Source organism: Erpetoichthys calabaricus, chromosome 15, assembly GCF_900747795.2.
Source record: "Erpetoichthys calabaricus chromosome 15, fErpCal1.3, whole genome shotgun sequence".
Taxonomy (NCBI): domain Eukaryota; kingdom Metazoa; phylum Chordata; class Cladistia; order Polypteriformes; family Polypteridae; genus Erpetoichthys; species Erpetoichthys calabaricus.
The window spans coordinates 51,464,490-51,481,411 of NC_041408.2; the positions used below are offsets into that span (position 1 = coordinate 51,464,490).

Sequence of the window (16,922 nt, forward strand, 5' to 3'; positions counted from 1 at the left end):
GTGCTTATTAACACAAATCGGTTTTCCATCTGTGAGTTGTCCAAAATGGAGTCGTTCATTACTCTCTACGTGTTCACTGCATTCATCTGTGCATGTTACGTAGCTTTATGCTGGTTGGAGATATACGGATGAGATTGAAATTTGTGAAATATAAAGTGTCACCTGTGAGCTGCACATCGATATAAAGATGTATGAAGTCTGCTGTCAGCAATAATATCATTCAAAATGTACATGAAAAGTAGCTAGTAAGCACCACAAAGCGCAATGAAGGGAGTGGAAACCTAAGTTTTACAAACCTTCTGTGTAATTCTCGTAAAATGGTAACTCGACAGATAAAACGTTCCTCGTGCTTTAACATGAAGGCATTGTTGGGAGAGATTTCATACAGGAATCCAGCAGGTAACACAGTTGGGAGGTCAATCCGAGTTTGTAAAAGCTTAATCTGCCTCTTGATTCATATGCATGACATTGCATGACATTCGATTTTAATTGTAGAAAAGGTCTTGACTTTAACGCTTGCAGATTTTAAAATGTTATGCTGACGTACTTAGCAGATGCAGCCTCTGAGGGAATGGTGCTTTGAGGTGGTTGGCATACTGCAGGAAAGAGCAGTTCATACCAAGTCGTGTGCCTCAATGACCATCTTTAATCGGAGGAGAGAAGGATTACACCATGTGGCACCTTGACCTTTAGATAATGAAGTCTTTATTTTATCATAGGTGGCAGCACTTGTGTGTTGTGAGCAGCACTGCGGCCTTTTAAATACGCCGTTTGACTTTGAATCCCACCCCATGTCGTTATACATTTGAGGTTTGGGACTTCAAACCCCCCACCCCCATTTACCTGTGAATTGGTGATCTCATTTGTAAAGCTATGGAGCACAGCAACACACTGGAGAGTGTGATGGCTTATCTAACTGGGGAAGGAAATGAGGATCTGGGAGCGGAACACCCAATAAGTCAAGCCTCCACCCCCCACCCCCCCACCACACACACACACACACACACACACACACACACACACACGCAGACATAGACACACACACACACCCCTTTGGGGTCTGTTTGGGTTTTCCTCACACATCCACAAAGACAGGTGGGTTAAATGTAACTGCGGGTGTTTGCGTGACTGGACCCTGCAATGGACTGGCACACCGACTGCTGCTGGCCCTCGTAACCCTGAATTGGATTTACTGGTTTGAGAAGACTATTTTTTAGTCCTTCCCCATAAAGTTGATTTATTACTTTTGCTTCATTTCTTTTTGGGAGTTTAGATAGATAGATACTTTATTTATCCCAAGGGGAAATTCACATAATCCAGCAGCAGCATGCTGATACAAAAAACAATATTAAATTAAAGATTGATAATAATGCAGGTAAAAACAGACTATAACTTTGTATAATGTTAACGTTTGTAAACTAAACAGAACATATTCATATATTTGCATATGCTTATTTAAATTGTCCAGGAGTAGAATCAATCAATACACATCACCGTGTTCTGCTACACCAACAGGCGTACCATTCCTAAGACCAACTTTAAACGCACAATGCCAGAGCAGCGACTACTGTCATTAGCGCAATAAGGATGATCGATAATAGAGAACAATTAATAAAAACAGAAAAAAGTTGCAGACAAGACCCCCCAAGGTGCTTCTTTGCACACCATATATGTATATTATACTAGCTGTCCCCCGTGGCTCTGCCCATGTAGTAGTGAAACAGGACACACTTTAAAAATCAATAAACAAACTGGTATCGCTAGCTAAGCAGAGGCAAAGCAAAGTACACTCCAACACATCGCGAGAGGGAGAGCGACTGGAATGGAGGTTGGCACATGAGAGAGAAAAGGCCCACCCCTCAGTCCGCAGCATCTCTCTCGGATTCACCCAAATAATTCGGTACTGCAAGCAAGCTATGACACTTGGCGCAATGAGAGAAGTTGCAAATTCAATTGTAATGTTCAAGAAATTCTAGAGAAAAAACAAGATCTAAATCCATTAAGTAGTTCTCTTGTGAAAAGCAGGCAGACGTACATACAGACAGACAGATGTTGGGTTTTATATACATATCTATCTATCTATATATATATATATTAAATATATATTAAATTTATATATATTAAATATATATATATATATATATATATATTAAATATATATATTAAATATATATATATATGTATTAAATATATTAAATATAGATATATCTATATTATCTATATCTATATATATCTATATTTGCAGCTGGAGATCCACAAAGGGATAAAAATTAATCACGTAATGTATCATAAAGTAGTTTTTATTCCTGAGCTTTCAACCCCTGCCAGGAGTCTTCATCAGAGGATAATGTTTAGATAGATAGATATAGATATAGTATATTTATAAAGATAGATATAGATATGTAGATATACCTGTATATATTTATAGATATATGTGTGTGTATAAATAAAATACCCAGTAATGTGAAAAATAAAGTACACCCTCTTTCAATTGTAAGGGTTTGCATAACAGGATGTAATAAAAAAAAATCATCTGGTCCTTAGTGAGCCTTTAACAAAAATGTCCTGATATGTAAAACTATAGAACTGTAAGAGGGTTACTTTCTTTTTCACATGACTGTGTATAGATATATGAGTATAAAATACCAAATAAGAAATAACTAAAACATGTGCACTTGCGCTTTTCTCCTTCAGTGGCTCACATCACTCTGGAAGTCCCTCTTCACGGAGTATGAAGAACAGCAGCTCCCTGGATACGTCTAAAGTATACATAGTTTCTCAGAACACTGGACAGCAAATCATTGGTGCAGACCCAAGGGTTTTTATTCGGCAGAATGCTGTTGGCAAGTATTTGATTGGCTGGAAGAAAAGTGATGGCAGCCCACCACCTGAAGAGCTTAACATTGTCGAATGTGGAAGGTAGGTTAATTAAACTGAACAAAAGGCCTTTAATAATAACAATGATACATTTATAAATATTTGTGCCTTTAAATAATCTTTGGTTTAATATACCATTTGAAATTTTATCATTGTATTTACCTGATGGTTTGTCTGGCTGGAGTAATTGTTTTGTACCACCCATTTTATAAAGCTCTCTAGCGTTTTGTATCAAATATAAAATATGTAGAGTATGTATAAAATATAAAGAGTATGCGACACGTGTTTCACCCTAATTCTGGGCTCATCAGGCGTACACATATATATATTATTATGTGTATGAATATATATATATATTATGTGTATGAATATATATTATGTATATGAATATTATGTACTGTGTATTGTAATGAAGTATTTGATAGAAGGATATCCAGAGGTTCTGTCAGTTTAGGTGACATATCTTAAAAGAATTTTAGTCCCTAAGTATAAAAGAATAAAAGAAAATGAGTTCCACTCAGGCACAGTCACTGTCACATCTTCGCCCTGCACTCTGATTGTATCCCACATCCTAAAACTGTGCAGTTTACATGAGCTGACTGCTCTATGTTGATCCAAAGTCAATGGCTGTGTGTGTCCGTGTGCGTGAGTGAGCCCTGCGGTGGGCTAACGTCCCATCCCTGGATATCTCCTACCTTGTGCCAGGTGCTCCAGGAATAGGTTTTTGGCCTTTGGGAGAAAATGGATGAATGAGTTTATAAAAAAATAGAAAGAAAGAAATAACTGTACATATGCAGCTGTCATTTTGGTGTTAGAAATTTCATTGAATTTTTTTTCCCCTGGGTGACCATGTATCCAGCAGTGGTTAAGGCTGCCAAGGATTTGTCATCATGATTTACTGTCAATTTAATTCAAGAAATGAATGCCTGAAAAATGCTCACTTATAACTTGATCATTTTCCACACTGTCCTACGTGAAAGATGATCTCATTTTCTTACCTATTATATGATCTTGCACTACAGTCTTATTTTCCCATAACACTTAATGAGACTACAGGTGCTTCCAAGAAGCCATTTATTTACAGTGTTAAGGGAGGATCTTGCAAAGGAGGTTTATCTGATTGGTCCATAATGTGTTTACTCTGTGATGCAAAAGGAATTGAAAAATGTGTAAGCGTTTTGTATTGCATTAGTTTCTATCTGTCGGTGCTACTGCATCATTTTCAAATTGCTCTTACTTTTTGATTTACCCTCATATAAAGTTTCATGAAAGAAAGATTGATGACATGCAGTCTTCCCCTGGGGTGCCACCACAGTGAGTACAGCCATCAGGAGTAAATGCTTTAGCATTCTTAAATACTTTTGCACACTGATTAGTAGTTAAAGTAGATATTTTTAAGTTACAAAAGCACCTGGGGTGGTTCCCCTTTGAGAATCGCCATCGATTGTTGTCTTTTGGTTCCTCTTGGAGTATCCCCATTGATTGTTGTCCCTTGGTTCCCCTGGGAGGTTTGTTGTGGATTGTTGTTACCCATGGAGATTTATGGCCAATTGTCAGTTTGGGGATGGCAAGTTCCCCCGTGCCCATAGCAACCCATCACAACACACACACAGTGTCTGCAACCCTTTCCCAATCGATACTATTGTGATTCTCTACTCAGCGTCAGACAACCCATAGGTTTGGAAACACCGTGTTAAAGCAATTCTGTTGCCAGATTTGGTTTCAGAACCCTCAGATTTATAAAAAATGCCTAATATTTTTGACGGTGTAATCAGATGTGAGATTTGAGTCCAGAATGCTGGATCCAAGAGGCAGTGGAGCAAACCGCTAAATTATTGTGCTGCCTTTCCTTGACCATTAAACTTTTTAGTTTGAATGAATGAGATTTAAGAAGATTAAAGTCGAGAACAGAGTGTGATTCATAGCTTAAACAAATTAAATCTCAGAACTGTTGAAAATGGTAGTGCCAAAGAAAGAAAAAAAAAACACTATTACCAACTAAAATTCAAGGTGGCAGCAGTTAACAGTTGCCTTGAGGATGATATGCCCCACTTCAGCTTAAGATAATGGGGGTGTAATTGCTTTTGCTGTGCTTTAGTGACTTGCCAAACAGCAATGGCAGTGCCTTGGGAGCTATTTACGGCTCACAATGCATGGTAGAAATAAGAGGCCTGTGTTCTTAGGTGTTTGGCACAGTTTCATCCTTAACAGTTATTATAATTATGATATTAAATTCATATTCAAAGAAACCCACTATAGTCTAATGTATAAAGCAGGCTTTTTTTTTTCTCTATAATTACACTCCAGGAGAAAGATTTCTGTACTTTAAAGAGTCTCCGTTGCCCACGTAAACCAAATTCTTCCTCACTGATATGACGTGGAGAGAGAGAGAGAGAGAGAGAGAGAAAGAAATATGCCGCAATCTTAACAATGGCCATCAGTTTTGACTTCATTCTCTCTTCCTCCGCTATCTCCAGCGGGTCCAGAAGGCATCCCATAACTGAACTTGCCTTGTTAATCAGCTTGTTGGTTCGAGGGCCTTTCTTGAAGCGATGTTATCAGCCCAGCACGCTACAGTGTAGAAAACAGCATTGGTTGTCACCAAGCTGTAGAACAGTGCTCCGCAACCTTTTCTCACCTACAACACACCAAAGTTCTTCCTAGAATTGCCGCGGCACGTCAAAAGCTAAAATATATAGCAGTGGGGGGGGGGGGGGGGAGGGGGGTGTTTTGGGGGCGGTCCGCTCCGAGCAGCAGCTATTTAGGGGCGTCCAAACTACGGTAGTTTCCTCTTTTTTTTGTTCCTTGAGGAGGCGCAAAAAAAAAAATTTCTTTAAGCTTTGGGGCGTCACATTTTTCAACGCCCCGGTCAACATGATCTCCAGCTACGCCACTGATATATAGATATTAATTTAATACACAAATTTTACAATAAAATTTCATTTTTTATTATAAGTATACATTTATTTTTCTGTATTACATCTTGCCTGAAGAAGGGGCCTGAGTTGCCTCGAAAGCTTGCATATTGTAATCTTTCTAGTTAGCCAATAAAAGGTGTCATTTTGCTTGGCTTTTCTCTACATTTATAAGTATACATACATAAAAACTATACTATATTTACTTTTATACAATCTTAATAATTATTATAACATAATGACTGATTAATGTGATACCTGCGCTTGTTTCAATGAACACAAAAGTTTTATATTCGGCTCAATATTTGACAGCGCAACCCGAAGTTCTTGGCCAAGATCTTTTAAGCATGACCGCTTATCATTTTTTAATTAACACAAGAGTTGTTTGTCTTTTTTGGCGTAATTGGGATGGTTTGAATTTAGATGACGATTTAGTTTACTGGGTGCCATTGCCTCGTTTGATAGCTGATCGGCGCAAATGATGCATTGTGGCTTTGGAGCCGTTTCGTCACCACACCACGAGAATCCATATCGAATGTAGTCTTCGTTGTACTTCCTTTTCACAATCTTCTTTGTTTTTTTTGCAACACTTGTGCTGGGTTCTTCATCATCTGTACGTGAAGACGAATCTTTTCCACATAAAAATTTATCCATATTTAAAGGGGTATAAAACTAAATATGAATCACACGAAGAACGTTAACCATACACAATTCAGCAACACAACTAATAGTAATGAATGATAACTACTGTCGCAAGACGAGTGAATGCGATGTAGCACGACTAATACGTCGGCTTGAATTGAATCTAGGTGAGGGCACGGAGCGCTCTGCCTATCAAAGCATACGACGGAGTTGTCTGGTGACTACGTAGGGCCTACGTCGTAGGCGCCAGGCACCAGGCAATGGGATTTATTATTTCAGAGAAATGACACATAAAATTATGAAACCTTTAAAAGGCTATTTACGCGAATATTTCGTTGCACGTATTCTCGTTATTGTGTTTCTAAGGAGGACCGTTGAAATATTATTTAGTTAGAAAATTGTCTTATTTGACCGCGTCACACCTGTATCGGCTCAAGGCACACCAGTGTGCCGTGGCACACCGGTTGCGGAGCACTGCTGTAGAACATGTAAAGGAAGTCACTGACCACATTAAAGGAACACCGTCTCCTAAGACAAAAAAGCCTGCTCTACCCTTTCTCCTCTAGTTCCTGAGTGTTACTAGACCAGTCCAGCTTATTATTTACTTGGACCCCCCCTTGTAGCAGTGTACCTTCTCCCTGAATAGTGACTGGGCATAGAGGCTCTGTGGTGTAGTGAAAGTCAATGAGAACTTCTTTGGTTTTGCTGATGCTGACTTTCAGACAATTCTCAAAGTTCTCCACCGGACTCCTCTCGTCTGTCTCATCTCCCATTAATACACCCCATTACTGTAGAATTAGCTGAGAAATTTTGCAAATGATCTGACCTGGTGTTGGAGCCAGTCAAATACCATTAGGTGACATAGGCAGCCAATTAGGGGGGCATTTATCAAAGTTAAAGATCACACACTCCAGATAGCAAGAGGTACCGTTTATGTAACTCAAGTGACGGACGTGTCCTGCACCTTTCTGTTGCACATTGTGGCCACCGGGGGTGCCCCAGCCACCCAACCCTGACACAGACAGATTCTTGGCCCAAGTCTTTGCAACACACGTTTTATTTTCCAGTTGAAACGCTTATCTTTCGTTCCCCAAACAGCACAGTACCATAAACTGCCTGCAGCACCTTCTTTTCCTTTCTCTTTCTTTTTCCCCTCCTTTCCATTTCCAGTCCTCCACTGGCAAGCTTCATCCCTCTTCCTCCCCACTCTGTCTTCCTGAGTGAAGTGAGGTGGCTTCTTGGAGTAGTGCTCCAGGTGGCTTGTTAGTCGGATCAGGAATCACTCCCAGGTGTGGTGGAAGCCTAATGTAGGGATCTGCAGGTCCACCTGGCGGCCCCCACAGAACCCAACAGGGCTGTCCCAAACTCCAACTCCCAAGAAGCCCTGTGGGAATCTGTGGCTGCTGTCTAGCGCTCCATGGGGGGCACTGTCCTGTGCACATCTGTTCCCCTGGTCTTCCCTGTTTATCTGCCGTCTGTCACAACATATAGGGGTGCCATTTTGGTAACTCAAAGGGCGTGTACTCTGGACACGGAGGGGGACCAAACCCCCACCCCACCCCACCCCAACCTGCATCTCAAAGTCTAATGACACTGAAATCATGCTAGAGACATTGAGGAGTGTCTGTTTGACATCTCAAAGCGAAACACTACAGGCACCAAAAGAGAGAATCCCCGAAATCTTGTAATACTGGTAACACGCTGTGGACACCAGGGTGTGCCGTTTATGTAACACTGAACCTTTTTATCTCCACTCTCCATCCACACTATGAACATCATGGGGCACATGTCCCACCCCACTGCCTGGGTCTCCATATGCGCTTCAACTGGCACTGCCTGATGTCATATTTATCGTCCACGGTGTACACAGTGAATAAAAAGTAAACTGGACAGTGAAGAAGTATTTTTATATTATCCATTACCCCTTTTTTTATTGTATGCATGATGGTTACCACACATCAGCATTTTCTGAACTCATGAGATGATGGAATTTGACATAAGCCTGTCAATGTCCACAGTTTGTACAGTATCTCCATTTTGAGTTTCTTCCACCGCTTATTATTTATGTGGGTGCCCAAGTAGTTGTAGCAGTTCACCACCTCCACACCTACTCCCTGAATAGTGACTGGCCATAGAGGCTCTTTGGGGAAGTGAAAGTCAATAACTTGCTTCTTGGTTTTGATGATGACATATCCTCAGACCCTATGAAGTTGTGAGGGTGCTGATTAGTTCTAGCTACTCCATCAATAAGGGCCCAGGACATTACAATAAGGGGTGGGCAGGTGCTTGATATAACAGAGTACAGAAGTTGAAGGAAAAAGTAACCTCAGTTACTCCTTGACCTTGAGCTTGTTTCTGTATTTTAATGGACAATCCTCTCTTTCCACACTTTGTTTTAATCTGTTTTGAAAGTTACAAACTATATTGAATATTCTTGCTTCTGATTTATTATAAAATGCAGTGTTTATGATATATTTAAAAAAAAAAAAAAAAGCAAGCATTCAATGATAAGCCGATTTTCATTTTAATATGTTCTAATTAGTTAATTTCAGTAATAAATGACTAATCTTACTTGTGCTAATCAAGGAGTCATGCAATTATGCAATAATAGCTAAAGCTAATTGGTTTGTTTAGAGAGTCGCATTAGTAATCATCGGAGAGTGTGCAAATCATTATGCAGGAGCGGCCAATGCCGGTAACTGTAAGTGTAGTTAATTTAGCCTCACTCCGGTGATTGAGTCTGCACGCTTTGTTTTTACAGCAGTGAATAAGCTCGGTTTCCTCATCTGTTGGAGCCATCTAGGAATAATGAGTCACCAAGGATGGTGGTGTGCTTGTGCAGAGTACTTGGGGGGAAACCATTTTTTCCTTAAGAAAAGGAATTCATCATGCAGAGGCTTCCATCCTTTTTGTTTAAAGCTGTTCAAGGTGGGGGCCAACTCTGCTCAAGACACCAGAAAAGGACATAACCACAGCAGACTCGGTTTAGAGTTGCCAATTCATCCAAAGTGCAGAAACAGAGAGAACATGGAAACTCCAGACAGAATGCAAAGGGAAGGATTAAAACCTAGCACTTTAGAAAATTAATAGCACAATACAGACCACTGTTTTATTAGAGCGAATGAAAAGACGTATGAGTAAAGGTCATGTCACATTGTGTAATGTTGTGTCGCGGGGTACGTCAGATTTGCCGAAAACGGTTGCTGGACCACGTCAATTCATACAACTGGAAATCACAGCCCGTGGCATATTTACTGACTGAGTGCCAACCTTCCAGCTCAGGTATGCTCATCACAATTTTTGTGACTGCCAATAACAATGCTGTCTGATGGAGCCAACACTGTACAAAGGTTTACAGGTACATTGAGTTCAGCCACAATGTCTGCCCTCTGTTTTTCTTTTTTATATTCTGTTGCGGTACATAAACCAAGAGACATTAGACCGGCAAGCTTCTCCTCTGTTTGTGAGGTCCAAAACGCACACAATCCTTATTCCTCATCCCTCCATTGAACATCTAGGTGAGTATTCGTTAGTTGTCTGTTCTAATGCTCACACAAGCCCACCCCTACGATTAAAGACAAAATCAAATCGGAGGGAGTTGCAGGCTAATTGGAGTGAGTCGCAGAGCATTGCGGGAGCCAACTGCCTCTGATTCACTAAGGTTATATCAATGAAGGCTACAGCTCCAAACTGCAGGAAGTATCCTGTAATGAGACATAGACTTTATAGATTTCATTTTACATTACCGGTGTAAGCCTACATTATGCGTTGGTCAAATGATTAAGAAGAAAAGTTGCAGAAAAGGAAGGGATTTCCTAATTATTTTAGAAAATATGTAGTACTTTGTTCCAGGCGGAAATTTTTTTTTTTTTAATAAAAGTTCAAGAAATTAAACAAAAAATGCCCCCCCCCCCTTAAAAACAAAAAAGACTGCAATCACAATGAGGCACTATAAAGGCCATTTCCATAGGTATGCAGGAGCTCCCATAGCGTTTCTTGACACACTTCTGCTGAATCATTTGTTGTCTGAAAGGCCTCCTTGCTATTGGGTCACAGAGAGGATGTGCAGCATTCTTAACACTGTGTTCATTCTCTGCTCCAGTACTATCTCCAGCAGGTCCAGAAGGCATCCCATAACTGAGCCTGCTTTCTTAATAAGACAGTTAGTTTGGTGGGCCTCTCTTGAATTGCTGTTTGATCTCGTGGGCATTTCTTGAAGTTATATTACCGGCTCAGCACGCTACAGTGTAGAAAACCACACTGGTCATCACAGAGCTACAGAACATGTACTGTAAAGGACACCACTGACCACATTTAACTCTTTGAGGCCTGAATATTTTTTTAAATAAAAATCCAGTTTTCTGAAAAACACAAAGCAATGGTTTCACACGAGGCAACATAAAGATGTCAGTTGCGACAGCTGCACAGGGGCAGCAGGAACGTGCGGCAGGCTTCCTGCCTAGCTGTCTCCACATGGCAGGTAGATGGCGGTGGTGGTCATAGAACAATGCAATCTGATTTGTACCTGTTGTCAAACTAAGTGGCAGTCCTTCCAGGCGAATGTTCCCATAGGTGCATCAGCTACACAAACAAGTTCAGCACCACGATCAGCTAGGGATCGATTCAGGTGCATCAAAACTGGAGTCTGACAAGTCAGAATCCGATTTAGCAATAATACGCAAAACATCATCTGCAAAGAATTTTGCTTTGCACATTCGCTTTGGTCTCTCGCAAGATGTCGAGGCCATTTAAGACTTTGTTTGCTCTTCGTTACTCATGCACGCACAGGAATCGAGGTCAAATCAAGGAAGCTAACTTTTCCTCTAGCAAAGAGAGTTAAAGGAAAACGTAACAGCATGTTTTGTCACCGTTTACAGCTGATTACAACCCTCTACCCTTGAATTTTGACAGAAGTTGTCATCTGTCCTGAAAGAGTTAATGAACACCACCTCCTGAGAAAGAACAGCCTGCTCTGTCCTTTCTTCTCTCGTTCCTGAGTGTTACTCGATGAGTCCAACTTACTATTTATGTGGACCCCCCAAGTACTTGTGGCAGTGTATCACCTCCCTGAATAGTCACTGGGTGTGGTGAAAGTCAATAGCCTTCTCCTTGGCTTTGCTGATGCTGAGTTGCAGATAATTCTCCAAGTTCTCCACCTGAGTCTTCTCCCCTGTCTCATCCCCTATTAAAACATCCCATTACTGTAGAATTAGCTGAGAATTTTTGGAAATGGCCTGACCTGATGTCGGAGCCTGTCAAATACCATTATGTGACATAGGCAGCCACCTAGGGGGTCATTTATCAAAGTTAAGGAGCACACATTCCAGAGAGCGAGGGGCACCGTTTATGTAACTCAAGTGATGGACATGTCCTGAACCTTTCCGTTATGTTTGTGCTATAGACACTTAGGGGTACTGTTCTGGTAACTCATGGGGTGTGTACTCTGGACACTGAAGGGGACCCAAACCAACTGGGATCTCAAAGTCTAATGAACATCAAGAGAGAAAAGTCCCCAAAATCTTCTAATAGTGATAGCGCACTGTGAACACCAAGCTGTGCCATTTATGCAACTCCGAACCTTTCTGTCTCCTCTTCCTCATCCACACTATGGACACGTGTCCCACCCCACTGTCAAGGGCTCCATATGAGCTTCGACCGGCACTGTCTGGTGTCATGTTTATAGTTCAAGGTGTACACACTGAGTCAAAATGAGACGGGACTGTGAATAAGTATTTTTATATTATCCATTACCCCTTCTTTTATTGTACGCATGATGGCTACCACAAAACAGCATTTTCAGAACTCCTGTGGTGATCAAATTTGACATGAGCCTGTCAATGTCTGTAATTTGTATGGTATCTCCATTCTGAGTTCCTTCTACACTGAGATAATTTTCTTGTTATTCCAGCCCAAAGTGTTTATGGAGTTTACACATTCTTCCATTTCCATGAGTGTTTTCTCCCTGAGGTTCCAAGTAACCTCCCATTTCCTAAAAACATGCTTGTTAGGCTCCTTGTTGTCTCTAAACTCTACTGTCGTGAGTTGGTGTGGTTGTGTGTGCACCCAAAATTATTCCCTGAAATCCACTGATGGAAAAAGCAGGTACATAAATTTTGATAGATGTAGTATGCTTTTTCAGTTTCCCACAAAGACTAATTCTCGTTTATGTGTATGAATAATATTCACACAAGACCTAGCAAATTACACACCAGCATTCCTCATCCCCTTCACACCAAAGTGATTATTCCTTGACCTGAATATTACTCCATGTGTTTAGCAAAGCCTCACAAGTTTTTTAAGTCTCTGGGATACAAGAAAATGCTAAGCTGTCTACTGTACAATGATGGTTCAGTATATTTAATGTCTTGTTTGTGTTTTTTTTTTTTTTTTTTTTGGATTAATGTGAAACTTCACCCAGCAAATACAGATACAGAAGCAAAATCTCACAAGCATTGAATGGTTTATAAACTGGATGACAATGCTGTTGGTTGCTTTACGGAGAGCTTTAAGGCATAGCTCAGACAAGAAGGAAATAAATTGTCACAGCATGTCCTGCCATGCATGGAAAGATGGCTGTAATATTGGATGGTTGCATCCTGCTTATGGCTTTAAAAGCAAAAGATGGAAGAGGATGATGGATGAGATGCATGTAACTTGTATGCTTAAATGCTTGTTATTCACTGTATAGACTTGTATGCTTGCGTAACTCCTTATCAATCAAATAACATACTACGTTTAAGCAGAAATGCTGAGTAACAACTCAGTCTTCCGTGGGAATTGGTCTACCTTGCTTTTCTGTGTCGAACTTCAACTTTTTTCTACACCAAGTAAATTTATGGCCATGATAAATAAATGACCAAAATATCTAAATTTGTCTGAGCAATGGATGTTGGGAGTTTTTTCTTGTCATCTTAGGGAATCCAGGCTTGGGGGGCTGTCAAAAATCGGCCTATTAAAACCCAATGAGGCATCCCTTATGTAATTTTGGGCTATGCAAGAAATACAAAAAAAAAACAAAAAAATTTTTGTTTTTGCTTGCATGACAAAATGTTGCACGAAAATAAATGCAAAAGTATTGTTATAAACACACACACACACACACATCTGTATTCTGTATGTATTCACTTTAAGAGAAGGATTTAGGAATCACAGTGGACTCGACACTATCAACTGGCAGACAGTGTTCAGAAGCCATTAAGAAGAACTAACAGACTGTCAGATTATATAGCGCCCTGATATGTACGGTACAAGTCCAAGGAGGTTCTGCTGAAGCGTTACAATGCACTGGTGAGGCCTCATCTGGAGTACTGTGTGCAGTTTTGGTCTCCAGGCTATGAAAAGGACATAGCAGCACTAGAAAAGGTCCAGAGAAGAGCAACTAGGCTGATTCCAGGGCTACAGGGGACAAGTTATTTGGAAATATTAAAAGAGCTGAGCCTTTACAGTTTAAAGTAAAAGAAGATTAAGAGGAAACAGTAGATCAAGACTGTGACTTTAAAATGAGCTCAACAAGAACATGGGGACACAGTTAGAAACTTGTTATGGTAAATTTTGCACAAATGTCAGGAAGTTTCTCTTCACACAGAGAACTACAATCGTGTGGAATAAGAGACCAAGTAGTGAAATAGACAGCATGATTCTAGAGCTACAGTGGATGTATTATAAAGAAAGATTAAACGACCTGAGCCTTTACAGTTTAAGCAAAAAGAAATTAAGAGGAGACCTGATTAAAGTATTTAAAATTATGAGAGGAGTTAGTCCAGTGGTTCGAGTCAGTTACTTTAAAATTAGTTCATCAAGAACACAGGGACACAGCTGGAAACTTGTTAAAAGTAAATTTCACACAGACATTAGGAAGTTTTTCTTCACACACACACAGAGCTATAGTCACATGGAATAGGGACCTTCAAAACTTGACTTGATGTTATTTTAGAAGAATTAAGTGGATGGGACTGGTGAGCTTGTTTGGTCGGTTTGTGCAAAAAGCTGGAAAGGGCTACAACAGTTAAACATCATTCAGGCATTCTCCAGATCAACAGATGTTTTCTTGTCAATAGCAAAGTGAAAATGATTGAGTCTTTTTTTTTTTTTTTTAATTGGTCAGAGTACCTGTAAACCACACCTCCACTCGTTTCATTGGTTGGATTCCAAGTTTGCTAACTCCTGACTCCAGTTAGGTTCTTGTTAAAGCCATCAATCATCCTACAGGTTCTCATGCTTTCTCCAACCTACTCTGTGAATGTTTGAATAATGAATTCAATAAGTACAATCATGATACAATAATTTGTGTGTTATTAGTTAAAACATATTGTGCTTGTTCATTATTATATCTTGGGTGAAGATCAGACCATATTTTAAGACAAATTTATGCATGGATGTGGATATTTCCAAAGGATTCACATACTTTTTCTTGCCACTGTACATTTGAGAATAGATTTTCCAGTTCTGCCTGAACATTTGAATTCATTTATCTTATCGAGTTTCTGCTTCTACATTGTAATTCTTTGTGAAACACATTTTTTTAATATTAATGTCCTACTATCTCCACCAGTTTAATCTGATGACATGACTTTCATTCTTTAAGAATGTCACAGACCTCCTGGGAAATTATAAATCATCTTGGAATGGAAAGGACTTGGTGAAATTCGATTCCAAATGAATCACAAGATGATGACCTTAGATTGTGTTAACATATTCTGCAGGTGCTGGCTGGACTTCAACTTCCTGAAATTATAAAGCAGGCAGCCATTGTGTGGCTTTGTCTAGTGGACACTAGCACCTAGAATGTTCTTTTCCTAGAGGACTGGGTTAATGTTTTCTTAGGCACTGAAGTGAGGTTAACTTGAATCGAAGCACTGAGCCAGCTGGAGTGGAAGGCCCAGGTTAGCCGGATTTTTGGAACCTCTGCTGGAGTGGCTGCAGCGCACATGACAGGCGCACCTTAGACGTATCAAGCGAAACCTGTAAAACGGTTAATGACTTACTGTAGGTGGAGTCCCAAGTTTCTCACCTAAGGTGAAAAAGCAATTAATTTTCCGTGACTGAGTTTTCTTTGAGTGTGTCTGCTGCACTTGACTGGCTGCTAAAAAAAGAAATGATTTTAAATGAACCCAGACTGTTTATTGCACCCTCTTGATACTGATGGCCGAAACTGACGTTTTTGCTCTTTATGTCATAGTGAATTTACCCTACCTTTGGTGATAAGACAGAAAAACAAGGGTTCAACTCAAACAGTATATCTAGTTAACCAGTACCTTAATGTCATCTAAAGCATGCAAGACTCCAGACCCCCTCTGCTCCACAGTTTAAAATTTTCAAATCAAACAATTCAGACATCATGATTCAAGCGCACATTGTCGACTTTCATTTAAGGGGATTTGCACACATTTGAGTCACAGCATGTAGAAATGACAACACTTCTTCTACAGTACACCCCGCTCCTTTTCAAGGTACCATAATGTCTGGTGCAATTGTCATCACAGGTGTTTGTGATTCCTCAGGTGGGTTTCATGGCTTCATAAGATACCTCAGCTTGATTCTACCCTTTGGAGTCTGTTGTAGCCATTGTTCAACATGTGGACGAGAGCTGTGCCAGTGAAAGTCAAAGGAGCCATTATGAGGCTCAAAAACAAGAATAAAGCCATTGGAGACAACGACAAAAACTTAAGGTGACTGAAATCAACTGTCTGGAATATCATGAAGAAGAAAGAACACACTGGTGAGCTCAGTAATCAGAAATGGACTGGTAGACCAAGGAAGACCTCCACTGCTGATGACAGAAGATTCCTCACTATGGTCAAGAAAAAGCCCCAAACGCCTGTCTGACAGATCATACACAGACTTCAGGGGGCCAATGTGTGTGTCAGAGACGACTATCAGCAGAAGACTTCATGAACAGAAACACAGAGGCCACACTGCAAGATGTCAGCCACTAATGCTGGATGGTCAGATTACAGTTTGTGAGAAAGGACTTCAAAGAGCCTACAGAATTCTGGAAAAAGGTCTTGTGGACAGACGAGACAAAGATGAACCTGATCAGAGTGATGGCAAGAGCAGAGTGTGGAGACACTGCCCAAGATCCTACATAGACCACCTCCTCTGTTAAACATGGTGCTAAGGGTGTTATGGCTTGGGCATGTATGGGTACCACAGTTTCCTGGCACACTTCTTTTCACTGATGATGGAACTGCTGATGGCAGTGGCACAATGAATTCTGAGGTGTCGAGAAACCTCTGATCTGCTCAAGTTCAGTAAATGTCTCCAAACTCACTGGATGGCACTTCATCCTCCAACAATATAATGAGCCAAACACACTGCTGAGGCAACACACGAGTTTATCAAAGATACGAAATGGGAAATTCTTGAATGGCGAAACCAGTCACTTCACATAAATCCAATTGAGCAAACAAGCCCACCAAAACCAGCAGGAGTTAATGATGGCTGCATGAGAGGCTTAGCAGAGTATCACCAGAGAAGACCCTCAGCAAC

General features: G+C 40.4%; 1 protein-coding gene across 1 annotated transcript in view; it reads left to right on the forward strand.

Moving 5' to 3' along the window:
- LOC114665665 (signal-induced proliferation-associated 1-like protein 2) overlaps nt 1-16,922 on the forward strand; it is a 310,605-nt gene that overhangs the window by 251,860 nt on the left and 41,823 nt on the right. The window contains 1 exon segment of the mRNA XM_051919363.1: nt 2,695-2,919. Coding sequence (XP_051775323.1) covers nt 2,695-2,919 — 225 coding nt within the window.